At 40.3% G+C, this 18,887-nt stretch overlaps 1 protein-coding gene across 1 annotated transcript in view; it reads right to left on the bottom strand.

The window, feature by feature from the left end:
* Positions 1 to 18,887, bottom strand: part of CDC20B (cell division cycle 20B) — a 71,997-nt gene that overhangs the window by 19,866 nt on the left and 33,244 nt on the right. The window contains exons 5-8 of the mRNA XM_004016988.5: positions 15,209 to 15,302; positions 7,060 to 7,170; positions 1,894 to 2,090; positions 271 to 365 (exon numbers count right to left, since the gene is read on the bottom strand). Of these exons, the coding sequence (XP_004017037.2) occupies positions 271 to 365; positions 1,894 to 2,090; positions 7,060 to 7,170; positions 15,209 to 15,302 (497 nt within the window). The remainder of the gene's footprint in view (positions 1 to 270; positions 366 to 1,893; positions 2,091 to 7,059; positions 7,171 to 15,208; positions 15,303 to 18,887) is intronic.

Raw genomic sequence — 18,887 nt, 5'->3', positions numbered from 1 at the left:
CATTTTACTTTAACAATCATTTCACCTGTGATCTTGAACCTCACAATCCCAGTACGAGTACACGCTGCAGACACAGAGCCACCATGGTACAAGTGGGACCACGTTTATCACCAGAAGGTCTGAACAGCTGACAGTTATGGTAGGATAATGACTGCTACTAATCATGTCTGTTTGGATTTACTTTGGTTTTGGTTTCAAATTTTATAGTTCTGTTCACCTGTAATCAATTGGTGATGCAAACTTAATTGGTTCCAATAAGATGCTTCTCACCTGCTAAGGATATAGTGATTCCAGCTTAGAGCCCCAACTACTGACAAATGGCCAAGCATATTTCTCAGTCGCTTTTTAGTGACCACATCCCATAACTGAAAAAAAAAAAAAGAAAAAGCATGGTTATTTGGCATTTTCACAACCCACAATCTTCTCAAAGGGCTAATAGCCAGTTAATGTTGATACACCAGCCCTCGTGAAAGTTCAGCACCTCTAACCCTAAAGCAGTTTTTAACGCTGTCTACATATTTGGATCATCTAGGGAGCAGAGTTTGGGTGCTAGACATTCTGATTCAATGGTGGGAGTAAGAGCCTGGGCATACGGCATTTATTTTAAAAGTTTCTTGGAGGCAGGAGGAGAAGGGGATGACAGAGGATGAGATGGCTGGATGGCATCACGGACTCGATGGACATGCTGCTGCCGCTGCTGCTAAGTCACGTCAGTCGTGTCCGACTCTGTGCGACAGGAGTTTGGGTGAACTCCGGGAGTTGGTGATGGATAGGGAGGCCTGGCGTGCTGCAATTCATGGGATCACAAAGTGTCGGACACAACTGAGCGACTGAACTGAACTGAACTGAACTGATGTTAATTCAGTCAACTGCAAAAGGTTGAAAATCACTGTTTGACACTTCTAGTTCCTACAGACTATGGGAATTCCAAAGCTGGAAATCCACCTACAGTTATCAACAAATAAAATTTGAGTGCCTACACAATTTCTAGGGTCAGGAATTCCATTTACTGCTAAAAGACTCCTTTCCTGCCAGCTATAAATGATATTCTAAGCCGTACGTTAGGAATGAGAACTTTGGCATAAGAAGAAATCACAATATGACCCTCACAGGCTCATTACAGAGATTGAAAAACAGTAGAGCCATCTGTGGCCCTCCAGAGTCACTGGGCACAAGCAATATTGTTTATCTGTTGCTAATAAGCAATAATAATAATAACATGGGAAATTAGAGAGATTGATGGAAACTTGCTAAGCTCCCATTTTAGAGAGCCTATTAGAAAAAAATTCACTACTTTTAAGTAACTCTACTTCTGATTTTGACTTTAGGTAAGAAAGGACGACTGGAAGGTTATCTATTTCAGTTTTAGGACTTCTCTCCAACGTTCTAACAACTGGGGATCTCATAAGCCCAACTTTAGTTTGAGAGAAAAAAAATAAGGGGATAAAAGGAAATGTGCCACAAGGAAAGATTGTGTGAAAAAACAAAGCAGAGTATCCCTACATCCTCATTAAACAGCATTCAAAGAAGACCCCAGAATGGCATATCCTCTTACGCCCCATAGCTTCAAGTACCACATCACTATAAGTTTCTTTATTTTATTAAATAGTCAATCTGTTATTAAAAGTCAATCTTAGGGACTTCCCTGGTGGTCCAGCGGTCAAGACTTCGCCTTCCAGTGCAGAAGGTATGGGCTTGATCCCTGGTCAGGGGGCTAAGATCCCACGTGCCTTGCAGCCAAAGAAACAAAACACAGAACAGAAGCAATGCTGTACCAAATTCATTAAAGATTTTAAAAATGGTCCATATTTTAAAAAAAGCTTTAAAAAAGTCAACCTTGGTTATCCAGCCACTATACAGAGCACACTATGAGACAGAAACGCTGCCCAGTACTTGTATTTCTCCCTCGCTGGTACCAACGGCCAGGCAGGTCCCCTCTGTCATCCAGGACACAGAAGACACGTAGTTACAAGGGAGACTGAAGCACATATTTTCAATTCTGTGGTGATTATCCCCATTCCAGATGTACACAGAAGATCCAAGGGCTATGGCAACAAGACTTTGAAAATTCCAGTCCAGGATATTCAGATCTATAAGAAAGCATTTCAGATTGGGGTGACTATACAGCCAAATAAAAATATTTTCAAATAAACAATTTTACTTATAGGTAGAGGAGAAAGATTAACGATTTCCCCACAGTCAGCTGGAAAACAGAATCATGGATCCAATCAGATCATTAGAAGTTCAAAAATGAAAGCTGGAATAGAATCTTATATGAAGATACACAATAACGCTTGTATCAAGATAAGCAATAACGCTTATCATTTATGCTCATATATACTTATTTAGATGCATTTAGAAAACTTGGCAGTTTCATCTACCATTATAAGTAATACATGGATTTCACCTGACAGATCATTAAAGTTTAAAAGCACATCATTCTTATGGTGACATCCTTGGACCTAGAATATCCAGATGAGAGTTGCCACCATCATTTCTAATCAAAAGACAGCCTAACTACAGTCAATCTAGAAGGGGTGATCTCTGGCTTATTTGTGATACCGGAAGTTCTTAGTATTCTGTATCTTACACTCTAAGAATTACATGAGTGCTCAGAGAAACCATATTCGTGTGACCACATACTAAGCCACACCTGATCTTATTTCTTATAAGAAACTCCTATCCTGGTTGACACACATCAGTATGAGACTATGAAGCTCACCAGCTGCACCAGAGCAGTCTAAGCTCCCTATAACTCATCCCTCCCACTGATGCAAACTACAAAACAAAATTCTAAAAACAAACACTTGAGAACTCTGGAAAATCAGCAAAAGCAGGTAAATCGAGTTAAGGAAGTGAAAACTTGGGGAGGCAATCCACCCAGGGGTGAGTTTTCCACTTTTCTCCTTACACAGCTTAGCACTGAGGGTGGGCCCCAATCACAGAATAACAGCAGTAGTTCAAACTCTAATAGAAAGCCTACCTTGTTTCTGGTCAAAGAAATCAGAGAAAGGAGCTCGAGGTGGCCAAAGTGTGAGGAGAAAGCCTGGGAGGGGAGAGGACCACAGAAAGGCATCCTCTAATTGTGAGTATATGAACCCACACACACCTCAGCCTAACCCAAAAGTGTGTAAGTACAAGGAAAACTCATATTATCCAATCTATAAAACATGGAGGAAAAAATTTTTGAAGAAATGGACAGGACCTTAGGGATTGGTGGAATAATATCCACAAATCTAAAAGTGAAAATGAAGTCACTCAGTCGTGTCCAACTCTTTGCGACCCCATGGACTGTAGCCTACACAGGCTCCTCTGCCCATGGGATTTTCCAGGCAAGAATACTGGAGTGGGTTGTCATTTCCTTCTCCAGGAGATCTTCCCAACCCAGGGATTGAACCCAGGTTTCCTGCACTGTAGGCAGACAACATTTCTAACATATATGTAATTGGGCTCAGGTCTTGGAAACAAGACAACAAGGTTTCAAATGAGTGCTCACCAGAAACCACAGAGGCCAAAAGTCAGTGCAACATCTTTAAAATGCTTAAAATATATCTGGCAAGCCAGAATTCTATAGCAAGCAAATATATCACAATAAGGGTAAGAGAAGCCTTCAATAAGAGACCTGATCTGCAACTACTAACAGAAGGTTTTTGACTAAAAGTAAGTTATATAAGAGGAACATTTGGCTCTTTGGGAATGGAGGGGAATGTTATAATTGGTAAATATTTGGGTAAATATAAGGACCATTTTTCCCTCACATAAATATGTATGTCTTTTGAAACTAAATGGCTTTTTAACCCATTTAACAATGGTGAAGTTTTCAGTGGACATAGATTTAAAACATAGACAACTAAAGTAACTCTCCCAAAAAAGCTGAGGGTTGGGGAAACACAAGACTGTAAGATTTTTACATATTGTGTAAAATAGGCAGCAGTAATTCCAGGTAGACTGAGAAAATTTAGACTGCATGGCAGTCCCTAAAGCAATAACTAAAAACATAATACAAGGAGATACAGCCAGAAAGCCAACAGATCAACTAACATAGAAGTCAGAAAGAAGAGATGTCCAAGGAATGAGACTTGGTGCACTTTGAAATTTAAGAGACCAAGAGACAGAAGAGGAGGGAAATCAGCGGGGGGGGGGGGGGGGGGGGAGAAACCAAGCAAGAATTAACAGAAAACTAGGAGGCAAACAAAGACAATGGGATATCGAGGAGAAGTGAGTGACCAATTGTCTCAACTATGGTGGACAGAGTTAAGTAAATGAGCTCCAGAAAGTGATTGTTAGATTTGCAGTGAAGAATTTTGGGTGATGTTACAAACAGCAGTTTCAATGGAATGGTGAGATTTAAGAACTGACTCAGTTCAGTTCAGTTCAGTCGCTCAGTCATGTCCGACTCTTTGCGACCCCATGAGTCGCAGCACGCCAGGCCTCCCTGTCCATCACCAACTCCCGGAGTTCACTCAAACTCATGTCCATCGAGTCAGTGATGCCATCCAGCTATCTCATCCTCTGTCATCCCCTTCTCCTCCTGTCCCCAGTCCCTCCCAGTATCAGGGTCTTTTCCAATAAGTCAACTCTTCGCATGAGGTGGCCAAAGTACTGGAGTTTCATCTTTAGCATCATTCCTTCCAAAGGACACCAGGACTGATCTCCTTCAGAATGGACTGGTTGGATCTCCTTGCAGTCCATGGGACTGTCAAGCATCTTCTCCAACACCACAGTTCAAAAGCATCAATTCTTCGGTGCTCAGCTTTCTTCACAGTCCAACTCTCACATCCATACATGATCACTGGGAAAACCACATCTTTGACTAGACAGACTTTTGTTGGCAAAGTAATATCTCTGCTTTTCAATATACTATCTAGGTTGATCATAACTAGCAAGGATTAAAAACAAAATGGGGAAAGAAATAACAAATTATGAATTATGGACATCTTTTGACAGGTTTGCTGTCAAAGGGAGACAAAAGGGGTTATGGCCTGAAGGGGAAGAGGGGGAAAAAAGGGTTTTGCTTGTTTTTAATGAGTGGTGTGCTTTTTAAACACCTCTTGAAATGAATTCTTCAGTTTTCGTTAGTCATAGCAATAAATTCTCTTAGAGAAGGAGGTATAGGAGAAGAATGAGAGGGGAACTGTTCCCTTTAGTGATTTTGTGTTTTACCTGCCCGTTCCTCTCTGTAAACGTGCCGCAGAACCAAACCTCATCCCTCTGCTCTTTATCCCTCACCGGAAGAGCTCACCCTAGCTGTCAACTTCAAACATAGTCATCTGACCTATACTCCAGCCTTTCCCCTCTTTCACCAACCTCATTTATAATGATTTCCCAGACACTCTTAAATGTCTCACTGTTCCCTCAAACGTAATACTGCAAGAAAAGTCTTCCCTCCTCATACCATTTTCCCTGCTAACTTGTCTTCTCGGTGACACCATCCTTCTCCTGCTTCAAAACTTGGAATAATCTTAAACTTATCCCTCCTCCCATATATTTTTCCTCATGCAGAGAAAATAGTCCCTTATTTTTTGGTAACTCTTCTACTAAATGCATTCTGCGTACTCTGCCATGAATTTTCCTTTGATGTTTCGCTTAGTTGAGAATTTGTGCAACAAATCTAAAAATCTGCTTCACACTTTGAAATTTCTCTATAATCTGCATCCACCCCCTATTCCCCACTCCCCAAAGTATCCTCCTCATTGCCACTGATTATTATTAAAAAGCCTCTTGATGAAAGTGAAAGAGGAGAGCGAAAAATTTGGCTTAAAGCTCAACATTCAGAAAACGAAGATCATGGCATCCGGTCCCATCACTTCATGGGAAATAGATGGGAAACAGTAGAAACAGTGTCAGACTTTATTTGTTTGGGCTCCAAAATCACTACAGATGGTGACTGCAGCCATGAAATTAAAAGACGCTTACTCCTTAGAAGAAAAGTTATGACCAACCTAGATAGTATATTCAAAAGCACAGACATTACTTTGCCGACTAAGGTCTGTCTAGTCAAGGCTATGGTTTTTCCTGTGGTCATGTATGGATGTGAGAGTTGGACTGTGAAGAAGGCTGAGCACCGAAGAATTGATGCATTTGAACTGTGGTGTTGGAGAAGACTCTTGAGGGTCCCTTGGACTGCAAGGAGATCCAACCAGTCCATCCTGAAGGAGATCAACCCTGGGATTTCTTTGGAAGGAATGATGCTAAAGCTGAAGCTCCAGTACTTTGGCCACCTCATGCGAAGAGTTGACTCATTGGAAAAGACTCTGATACTGGGAGAGATTGGGGGCAGGAGGAGAAGGGGATGACCCAGGATGAGAGGGCTGGATGGCATCATGGACTCGATGGACATGAGTCTGAGTGAACTCCGGGAGATGGTGATGGACAGGGAGGCCTGGAGTGCTGCGATTCATGGGGTCGCAAAGAGTCGGACATGACTGAGCAACTGAACTGAACTGAATTGAACTGCCTTTGTTCATGGTGCTAACATTGCTGAAAATGCTCTGTCTTCTCTTTTCCACTCCTCCAATCCTACCCATCTTTTTAAGATTCATCTCAAGTCTTAGTATTTCCACAAAGTCTTTCCAGACAGTTCCGAAGATCACCAAACTATATGCAGTCTTACAGCTCCTTATACCCCACAATTTATTATTTATACTCTACACTGGCATGTTGGTAGCAGTTCAATGCGAGTTAGTCTCATTTTCCCAACTGGATCACAAGCTAGAGACATAAGAAGAAACTAGGGACAAATAGCCAATGCAGTTGTTTGACTGGTAGGATTTATCCATGTTTAAAATATAAGCATAGGAGTAGGTCATCATTTATACAGTCCATTCTGTTACAGTGTGTGCTTCTTGTGCCCCACCAAGACAAACAATGCCCATTCCTGAACATGAAAATTCTACAATGAAAAACTCACAGTAGTAAACATATTTGGATGGTACACCATTTAAGCATGAGGCACAAGGCCATTTGCTTCTTCCAGAATCAAATTTCAAGTTTATGCTACAGCACAGGATACATTCTGTCATTTCAGTGTTTTAATTCATGATCTCAACAATAACATACAATAGTCATTTCGAAGACCTGTAAGATGAATCTTCACCTCTGGCTGGAGTATGGGATAGTTTATATCACTGAATCTTTGGAAGTATCCATCTCTGATTCCATTGCTGCAGCCTGCAAGAAACAAACAGTTCTACACTATAATCCTGAAAACAAAATATTAATCCTTGCAAGTTAAGAGATATTGGAGTGAACAAGAAAGTGGTCATCATGATAAAACTGAATTACAAGCTGCAGGGGGAGGAAAGGAAGAAACAGACTTCACAATTTATTTAAACACTTAAAAAAAATATTCAATGACATTTATAATAAAAAGCACATGAGTACCAGACCTAAATGTAATGACAGAGCTTGTGGGCAGCACACAGAGACACTACATCATGCTTTGAATATTTGTTTTGTCACTTGAGATTTTAAGACCAAAGCAATGTTCATGTATCCATGTGTCTATAATATCAACAATTCTCTAATAGACCTAAGCTCTGCTCTGAGTCTTTGTCGATAAAACTGTTGATTCATTGATTTTTACTCTTTTTCTCACTGTTTTTGTACCAGAGCACACAGAGTTACTTTAGGCTAGTGTTACCCATGACTATCTGAATTTAAGGTTATATCTTGTGCTCAGTTTTACTTCTCATCAAAAGACCCCACTAAGTCTAAACCACAAGCCACTGTCTTTTCATCTTTCCAACCACCTGTCTTGCATCAAACTGAGAATAACATGATCAACAGGAAATGAGCCCACCTAGGTGACTTGTGGTCCCTATGACCACATAGCTTCTGATAAATGAAAGAGAGCTTCACAATGCTGCACCAAGAAGCCAGACTGTTACTCATAGACTCAGTACTAACTATGAAAACCTGCAATTGTGAGAATTACATGGTTACTAGAAATATATACTCAAGCACTGCCAATAATGGTTCAAAAAAATCAAGTACAAACTGTTACAAAATAAATAAATCATGAGAATTTAATGTACAGCATGTTGAAAGTTGTTTTAAAAGTAGATCTTAAAAGTTCTCATCACAAGAAAAAAATTCTTCTGTCATTACATCTGGTAACAGTTGTAAACTAGATTTATTGTGGTGATCATTTATAATATATATAAATATATCATTAATGTTGCATACCTGAAGCTAATATAACATTATGTATTTTTTTTAAGTAATACCCAAAGAACCAACAAAAAACTTCTGGAACTAATGGCAGATTATAAAAAGATATAAGATTAATATACAAAAGTCAATTACTTTCTTATATACTAGCAACAAGCTACTGCAACTTTAAAAGCACAATATCATCTACATGCTGCTGCCTCTAAGTCGCTTCAGTCGTGTCCGACTCTGTGCGACCCCGGAAAGAGCAGCCCACCAGGCTCCCCCGTCCCTGGGATTCTCCAGGCAAGAACACTGGAGTGGGTTGCCATTTCCTTCTCCAATGCATGAAAGTGAAAGTGAAGTTGCTCAGTCATGTCGTGACCCCATGGACTGCAGCCTACCAGGCTCCTCTGCCCATGGGATTTTCCAGGCAAGAAGTCCCCCCAAATTAAATAGTTAAATATAAATCCAACAAAATATGTACAAGATCTGTATAAGGGAAAACTACAAAACTCTAATCCAAAAAAGCTAAATAAATGAAGAGGTATTTCATGTACATGGATAACAAGACTAAGTATTATTAACATTAGCTCTTCCCACCTTGATTTATAGATACAATGCTCTACAAGTTAAATCCCAGCAAGTTGCTGTGTGAACATTGCCAAGATGGTTGTAAAGTGTATGTGGAAAAAAGTCAACACGATATTGAAGGAGAAGATTCAAGCTGAAGGACCTCCACTATCTGACTTTAAGACTCACTAAAAAGCTACAGTAATCAAGGCATCACTGATTCAATGGACATGAACTTGAGCAAACCCCAGGAGATGATGAGGAAGAGGGAAGCCTGGTATGCTGCAGTCCGTGGGGTCGTGAACAGTTGGACACGCCCTGGCGACTGAATAACAGCAGTCAAGATAGTGTAGTATTTGCAAAAGAACAAATATATCAGTGGAAGAGAATAGAGATCCCACAAATAGACCCACAAAAACAGAGTCAACTGATCTCCGACAAAGGAGCAAAGGCAATAAAATCGAGAAAATTAGTTTTTTCAACAAATGGTGTTGGAAAAATTGAATATCCACAGACAATCTGGAAAAAAATAACTGAATCACTTTGCTGTACACCTGAAACTAACATAAAATTGAGAGTCAACTATGCCTAATGGATACATGTATATCCATATGTATCACTGAGTTCCTAGTGGTCCACCTGATACTATCACAACACTGTTAATCAACTATGTGCCAATACAAAATAAAAGGTTTAAAAAAAAAAAAAACAGAGAACTCAAAAATTAACTCAAAATGAATTGTAGATAGACCTAAAAGTAAAACACAAAGCTATAAAATTCCTAGAAAATAATACAGGAAAAAATCTAGATCTCCTCCGTTTTGGAAATGACGTTTTTTTCTTTTGCCATGCTGCACAGCTTACAGGATCTTAGTTCCCCAACCAGGGATTGAACTCAGGTCCATGGCAGTGCAAGTGCTGAGTCCTACCCACTAGACTACCAGGGAATTCTCTGGTAGTGACTTTTTAAATATAATACAAAAAGCATGATCCATGAAAGAAATCACTGATATGCTGGATTTCATTAAAATTAGAAACTTCTGCTCTCCACAAGACATGCCTAAACAGTGAGAAGATAAACCACAGACTGAGAAAAATATTTGCAAAAGATATATGTGATAAAGGACTCTTACCCAAAATATACAAAGTAACTCTTAAACCTCAACAACAAAAAGACAAAAATTTCTATTTAAAAGTGGGCAAAATATCTGAACACCTCACCAAGAAAGATGGTAAATAAGCATAAGAAAAGATGTTCAACATCTTTTTCATTATATTTCATTAGAGAATTGCAAGTTAAAACAATGAGATACCACTACACATCTGTTAGAACAGCCAAAATCTGAAACACTGACCACCACCAAATTCTGGCAAGGATGTGGAACAACAGGAACTTTTATTCATTGCTGGTGGGAATGCAAAATGATACAGCCACTTTGGAAGATAGTTGGGCAGTTTCATATGAAACTAAATATGCTCTTATCATATAAGCCAGCAACTGCAAATTTTGATATTTACTCAAGTGAGTAGAAAGCTTATGTCCACAGAGAAACCTTTACACAGATATTTATAGCAGCTTTTTTCATAATTGCCAAAACTTGGAAGCAACCAAGATGTCTTCGAATAGGTGAATGCATAAATAAACTGTGGTACATCCAGACAAAGAATATCATTTAGTTCTAGAAAGAAATGAGCTGTCAAGCCGTAAGAACACACGGAGGAAGCTTAAATGCATACTACTAAGTGAAAGACTCCTATATGAAAAGGCTACATGCTGTATGATTCCAACTAAATGACATTCTAGGAAAAGGAAAAGGAAAACTTTTACAGGGTTAGAGGAAGAGAGAGAGATGAATAGGTGAAGTATAAAAGATTTTTAGAACAGTAAGACTCTCCTATCTGCTGTCATAATGGTGAATACGTATCATTACATATTTGCCAAAATCCATAAAATATACACCACCAAGAGTGAGCCCTAGTGTAAACGATGGACTTTGGATGATAATAGTAGTGTCAATGAGGTTCGTCAAGGATAACAAATGTACTAATCCAGTGTGGGATGGTGATAGTGGGGAAAGCTGTGCGTATGTTAGGGCAAGGTATACACAAGAACCCTGTATTTTATGTTCAATTTTGCTGTGAATTCAAAACTTCTCTGAAAAAATAGGATGGACAAGAGAGATTAATACACACATACATACACAGCGGTAGATAGATCTCCTAGGATATCAAAATAATAAAGGTATATTCTCTCTGCTTTTACAGAATATACGTGGCACAAGTGGTAAAGAATACGGCTGCAATGCAAGAGACCCACGTTCGATCCTTGGGTCAGGAAGATCTTCTGGAGAAGGGAATGACTACCCACTCCAGTATTCTTGCCTGGAGAATCCTATGGACAGAGGAGTCTGGTGGGCTACAGTCGAAGAGGTCACAAAGAGTTGGCCACAACTGGGTAAATAAGCACACACACATCATATCATTTCTATTCTACATCAAATATTCAGCATGTTACAGAAACACGAACTTGTTATTGATCAGATCAGAAGAAAATGGGAGAGCTAAGATAAGACATGTCTCCAGATATTTTGCTTTTAAGAAAATACAATTATAAAGAAAAGCATAAAGAAGGAAAGGATATGATTCACTCATTCTTCCAACTGTATATTCCCAAACCACCCAAAAGAATATTCAGCCAGCCTTCAACTTTTGTGCCTGTTTTTATGATCTAACTGTTTGTCCCCTTTATACTGCTGGGAAACAGAGGAATGAAAAGCACGCACGCACAAAGTTATCTTCTCCCAGAGGGAAATGTAACAGGCAAGTCTCCTTGGCATTTATGAATTAACTGAACCACTCGTTGTCTTAAGTTTCTCACAGAGCTAGAAAGTGAAAGTGAAAGTGAAGTCGCTCAGTCGTGTCTGACTCTTTGCTACCCCATGGACTGTAGCCTACCAGGCTTCTCTGTCCATGGGATTCTCCAGGTGAGAATACTGGAGTGGGTTACCATTTCCTGCTCCAGGGGATCTTCCCGACCCAAGGATCGAACCTGGGTCTCCCGCATTGGAGGCAGATGCTTTAACCTCTGAGCCACCAGGGAAGCCCCCTAATCAATTATTTTCCAACCATGATAACAATTTCATGAATGACAAAAAGACTTCCAAGATGGAAAGGGGAAGTAAGAAGGAGAACACATGATGGAATGCAGGGTAAATGACACTGGGAGCATTAAATGCAGAATGGAAGGAAGGCCTTCTAGAAACTGCCACAGGAGCAACATCTCTCCACTGCATGGCTGCAGACCTGCCCTGACGCACCCATGACATCACCACCCAAAGATTTGTACCAGCTTTGGGTCCAATAGGTATATTCACAAGTCACAGAAGGTATCCACTATGAGGTTTCAGAGTCTTATCAAATATAGACAAGGCATAAAGAAATACTTTATATGCATAATATCTGGATAAAATTTATCCCAGTGATCCATTTTCCTAAGATTAGTTATCTGGCCTATCTGGAATGCATTTCACATTTTAAATCTCCTTGAGAGAATTAAGAATAGAGCCCTACATAAAATGTTCCTTTTAATTAGTCTCTGCTTCCAACAGCTCTCCCTTTCAAATCTTCTTCAGTGTCACCACCAATGATCTCTCTAAAGCAGAGCAACAGATGTGCAGTCAAGTCAGGGGAAGGGTCACATAAGTGTCCTTCCTCTGCCTTCTATTTTCAACCTCACCAGAATGACAGCTAATGACTTGTTAAGGTGTGGAGATATCAGAACAAAGAGTATGGGAGTGAATAGAGCAGTAAGAAGAGACTGCAATAATTTTCTGCAAAATGGGTAAAGGTTTGATAACTGACCAGGAGGAACATGAAAAATGAAACTCAAATGCCTATAGAGGGGACATGGTAAAGAAAAGCAAGCTGATTTGTCTTGCAGAAACCCCATAAGGGGTCAGGGTTCAGAGACACAGCAAAAGTTTAGAAAGAGATGAGTTGGTTGAAAGATGTCAAGTTCACACACACACACACACACACACACACACACACACACCCATACACACATGCGCACATGTCAAAAGAAACCAAGTGTTTATTCTCTGAATAAACAAAAAATGACAACCTCTTAACTCAAGAGCATGAGCAAAGATAGATTGTGTGAAAACTGTTATACTAATTTTCAGTCAGTTCAGTTCAGTCGCTCAGTTGTGTCCGATTCTTTGCGACCCCATGAATCGCAGCACGCCAGGCCTCCCTGTCCATCACCAACTCCCGGAGTTCACTCAGACTCATGTCCATCGAGTCAGTGATGCCATCCAGCCATCTCATCCTCTGTTGTCCCCTTCTCCTCCTGCCCCCAATCCCTCACAGCATCAGAGTCTTTTCCAATGAGTCAACTCTTCGCATGAGGTGGCCAAAGTACTGGAGCTTCAGCTTTAGCATCATTCCTTCCAAAGAAATCCCAGGGCTGATCTCCTTCAGAATGGACTGGTTGGATCTCCTTGCAGTCCAAGGGACTCTCAAGAGTCTTCTCCAACACCACAGTTCAAAAGCGTCAATTCTTCGGTGCTCAGCCTTCTTCACAGTCCAACTCTCACATCCATACATGGAAAAAGCATAGCCTTGACTAGACAGACCTTAGTCAGCAAAGTAATGTCTCTGCTTTTGAATATACTATCAAGGTTGGTCATAACTTTTCTTCCAAGGAGTAAGCGTCTTTTAATTTCATGGCTGCAGTCACCATCTGCAGTGATTTTGGAGCCCCCAAAAATAAAGTCTGACACTGTTTCCACTGTTTCCCCATCTATTTCCCATGAAGTGATGGGACTGGATGCCATGATTTTAGTAGCCCACAATTCTTTAGTTCTATTTCCAGAACACCACACATTTCAGAAAGCTTTAACTCTGAAAGACTGAAACCAAAACTACTGGGGGAAGAGCTAAGCAAAGAAAGACAATTCAGGAAGAACAGCAAACCTCTTAATGCTTTATATGAAATTTTTCGAGAAATAAGAGAAAATAGTATATACATGGAGCATGAACAGGATGCTGGAAAGAGAGAAGGAAGGAAGGAAAGAAGGGGCAGGGAGGATGGAGAGGAAATAAATGAGGGCAGGAGAGAGGGAGAAGGCAAGGGGAGAGAGAGAGGCCTGACGGAGTCCAAGGAACTTTAAAATTAAAACTAGGATAGCCAAAAGAAATGTAAATGGCAAGGCTAGTACACAGAATGAGGTAACACCTAGAAGTAGAAAGAAAGAAAATTAGATGAAAAATAGAATAGAAAAAAATAAGAGAATTAATCCACAAGGAGTAACAATTACGGCCAACATTTCAGAAAGAAAGAAACAAAGATGAAGAAATTACTAAAGAATAATTCAAGAAACGTTCCAAGAATTAACAGATACAGGTGTCCAAGACTGAAAGACCCACTAGAGTTTGTCGTTTACCGTGAGGCTTTTTTTTAATATACACGAACCTTTATCATCATGAAATTTTAAAACAGTAACAATAAATTTTTTTTTCTATATGTATTCAGAGGGAAAAAGCAGGTGCCATAGAAAGGATAGGAAGTCACAATAATATATGACTGGCTCAGCAACAACAATGGGTGCTGGGAAACAATAAAGCAATACCTTTTCCACAAAGTTCTGAGTAAGACTGGCATCTGTAGCCAGCCAAACTATGACTCAAGTGTGACAGTGGAATAAGCACACGTTCAGACCAGCAGACCCAGAAAGAGCACAACATGGCTGCCAGGGGACAGTGGATCCAGCATCGGAGAGGAGTCCCAGAATCACAGCCGTGGCACTCACCAAGAGAGTGGCCTATTCAACAGGTTCTGGGTAGGAGCCCACCAAGGAAAACAGGGACCCATGTGCGCAGGTACATGGAAAAGGTTACTGATGGCTGTGGAACAAAGCATGGGAGCATTTAGGGAACACAGTCATAATTTCCTAGGTATCTAATAAATGAAAAGAGAAAGCAACTTTTTAATTCCAGGAAAAACAAAGAGTTAAACTAGAAAAGAGGTACAGTTAGAGTACACTATTTGGCTTGTCAACAAATAATAATTGTATAGTAATATGATATAAATATTAAATACTAATTTTACTTTGTTAAAGTATAATACAAATAGACAGAGAAGTGAATGAAACAGGAGAACTAAGTTCTGACTATGCTAGAAAGTTGTAATTTAGTCTAAAATTATAAAAAAATAAATTTATAGTTTACAAATATTACTTAGAAACTAGATGTAAATACCAGGGGGCATAGCTGGCAGAGCTAAGGTGGTTGCCTCTAGGAAGTGGGAGATAGGGGTCAGGATAGTTAAGACAGAGGATTATGAGAATTATCCAAACTTTATAATTATGCTGATTTTTGTTCTAATGGAAAAATAATATATTTTAAGATAAGGAAAAAATGAAGGATGCAGGGAGAGAGGAGGGTGGGAAAGCAGGACAGATGGGAAATCTTTGGCCCACACCTTTCCAAGTGCATTGGGATCCCTCACAGAACTGCATGCTCCCATTAACCTGCTGAGCCACGTTCTGGGTTGAAAATAGCTGGTTTAAGGATTTCTGAAAACAAACACAAAGAGAATACATTTGTGAGAAAACATTTGTGTACGTCTCAGGTGTATTACATGGTGTAGAAGTAAAACTGATAATTCACTGGAAAGTTTAAAGACTACACATTGTCAAAACCAACACTGCAATAGTTGCCATTATTTATTAAATAACCACCATGTAATGAACACAGTACTGAACACTTTACTAATATATTATTTCTTTTTTTAATTAGTTTTTATTTACTTGTAATTGCTTTATGGGCTTCCCTGGTGTCACAGTGGTAAAGAATTTGCCTGCCAGTTCAGGAGATGCAAGAGACACACATTTGATCCCTGGGTAAGAAAGATCCCTTGGGGAAGGAAATGGCAACCCACTCCAGTATTCTTGCTTGGGGAATTTCATGGACAGAGGAGCCTGGTGGGCTACAGTCCATAGCATCGCAAAGAGTCGGACATGACTGAGAGACTAAACAACAACAAAATAGCTTTATAATGTTGTATTAGTTTCTTTGGGGGAGGAGGAATTAAACTAGTTTTTTTTTTAATTTTTTATTTTTACTTTATTTTACTTTATAATACTGTATCAGTTTTGCCATACATTGACATGAATCTGCCATGGGTGTACATGAGTTCCCAATCTTGAACCCCCCTCCCACCTCCCTCCCCATATCATCTCTCTGGATCATCCCCATGCACCAGCCCCAAGTATCCTGTATCCTGTATTGAACATAGACTGGTGATTCGTTTCTTACATGATAGTATACATGTTTTAATGCCATTCTCCCAAATCATCCCACCTCTCCCTTTCCCTCAGAGTCCAAAAGTCCGTTCTATACATCTGTGTCTCTTTTGCTGTCTCGCATACGGGGTTATCATTACCATATTTCTAAATTCCATACATATGTGTTAGTATATGTATTGGTGTTTTTCTTTCTGGCTTACTTCACTCTGTATAATCAGCTCCAGTTTCATCCACCTCATTAGAACTGATTCAAATGTATTCTTTTTAACAGCTGAGTAATGCTCCATTGTGTATATGTACCACAGCTTTGTTATTCATTCAGCTGCTGATGGACATCTAGATTGTTTCCATGTCCTGGCTACTATAAACAGTGCTATGATGAACACTGGGGTACACGTGTCTCTTTCAATTCTGGTTTCCTCGGTGTGTATGCCCAGCAGTGGGATTGCTGGGTCATAAGGCAATTCTATTTGCAATTTTTTAAGGAATCTCCACACTGTTCTCCATAGTGGCTGTACTAGTTTGCATTCCCACCAACAGTGTAAGAGGGTTCCCTTTTCGCCACACCCTCTCCAGCATTTATTGCTTGTAGACTTTTGGATCACAGCCATTCTGACTGGTGTGAAATGGTGCCTCATTGTGGTCTTGATTTGCATTTCTCTGATAATGATAAACTAGTTATCTTAAAGGTCCTTTTCCACTAACTCCTTTTCCCATGAGAAATGGAAACATCAACTCACAGAGAGGTTAAGTCAATTGTCTAAATTTACATGAGCACAAAAATCAAGTTGCTATTTCTCTGGGCAAGTATACAATGAGCCCTCCTGACATTCTTATATCTGTGCGTGTGTGCTAAGTTGCTTCAGTCCTGTCCAACTCTATGCAACCCTATAGACTGCAGCCTGACAGGCTTCTCTGTCCATGGAGATTCTCCAGGCAAGAATTCTGGAGTAGGTTGCCGTGCCCTCCTCCCAGAGATCTTTCCAACCCAGGGATTAAACCTGTATCCTCACATCTGCCTGCATTGGCTGGTGAGTTCTTTACCATTAGAGTCAGCTGGGAAGCCCCTTTCTTACATCTAACTCTGATCAAAAACAAAGAGGTAAATTAGTAAAAGGGGGAAACAAAAGTACTTATTCTAGAAATATAATAGTGAAGAGTCAAAACAGAGAAGATTCTTTTTTTCTCCTTCTCAATGATACATTTAAACACTGGATCACTATAATTCAGACAGAAGTCTCTCCGCCAAGCATCACTTTGATATTTTGGCTTTCTTCCCAGATATTATGTCATATAATAGGCACTGCCAGTCAATGAATCATGGATGTTTAGGTATTCAAAGTAGAAAAATTAAATATACAGTAGAGTTTCACAACCGCAGAAATATGGGCAAATAATGCATTGTTGTGGTCTACCAGATACCTTCCCCCTGGCTTCTGATCCTCAAAACTATCTTCAGACATGTCAGATGCTCTGTGGGGAACAAAATCACCCCTGTTTGAGAAGCACTGGTATAAAATACCATTTTTAAATGCCCTGCTGGCCAGTAGCTCAGTGCCACTCTTCACGGATTCATTCTTCAGAATCCCGTAGAGACAACAAAGCTGACCCAGGCATTTCCCAGATAGTGTGCTTGCGCTCCACGCACCCAGGGATACTCTTCACTGGGTGAGATCTCCTATTGCTTTAATGAGCAGCATGGCATACAGCTGGCTGGGTATGAGAATTCTGAACATCTCCATAGCTAGTCAGTTCTCACATGGGAATACCCGCTGGATGATCTCTGAGGACCACAGGAAGACACCTGTTCACCGCCAAGGTGAAAGACCTCGCTTTACATCTGCACTGTTTTTGCTGCTATTGGACTCCCAACTAGTCATGACAATAAATGCTCTACATAAAGTAGTGAAACAGCTTCCATTATCCACTGCCCAGGTTCTCCAGTGAAACTGGGATGATGTTCAGGCTGGATAACAATTGCTGTATTGATGGTAACTTGCCCGCACCATCGTGACCGCACCAACAGAGCCACCAACTTTGCTGCTCCCAGTTACCAGACAGCACAGGGGAAGGGAAGGGGAAGTCCTGGAAGTCAGGGCAGTAAAAGCTCCAGCCACCAGAAGAGGGTGGAAAGGACAGTGGTGCTAATGGCCTGGCCTGGGCGTGAGTTCAACAGCACACATAGTTCCCTCAGCGTAACTCCCTGGCCATCTTACCCTTACCCAGCAACAAGCAAGTAACGAGTGAAGTCACTCAATCACGTCCGACTCTTTGCGACCCCATGGACTGTAGCCTGCCAGGCTCCTCCATCCATGGGATTTTCCAGGCAAGAATATTGGAGTGATTTGCCATTTCCTCTTCCAGGGCATCTTCCCGACCCACGGATCAAAGCCGGGTCTCCCACACTGCAAGCAGACTCTTTACCATCTGAGCCACCAGGGAAGCCCCACGCAGCAGCAAAGCACCTAGGAGAAGACTTGCTCTAATACAATTGTTTTCAACTGCATATAAGTTCAAATAATTAAACTTCACATTCACAATATTTTATTGTTCCTCCCGCAAAACACATATGCCAAACACAGGAAGCACACACCAAGTGACCAACTTTGCCTAAATTGAGAATTTATGACATTCCTAGTTCAGTTTTCTAAATGAAACATTGATTCCTTCAGAGGCTCTTCACTGGATTCGATAAACCTAAAATCATGCTATTGATATTTAATGTGCCCAAAGGATTTAGGGTGTACTATGATATTAGAATCATAATCAATAAGATCTTTAAAATAATTAAGTTAACTTCATAGAGAAATTAAAAAAAAAAAACCACAGAGACTTAGGGGAAATTTTGAGAAA

Source organism: Ovis aries, chromosome 16 (genome assembly GCF_016772045.2).
Source record: "Ovis aries strain OAR_USU_Benz2616 breed Rambouillet chromosome 16, ARS-UI_Ramb_v3.0, whole genome shotgun sequence".
Taxonomy (NCBI): domain Eukaryota; kingdom Metazoa; phylum Chordata; class Mammalia; order Artiodactyla; family Bovidae; genus Ovis; species Ovis aries.
The sequence above is the reverse complement of the archived record's forward strand: the minus strand, read 5'-3'. Positions and strand labels throughout refer to the sequence as shown.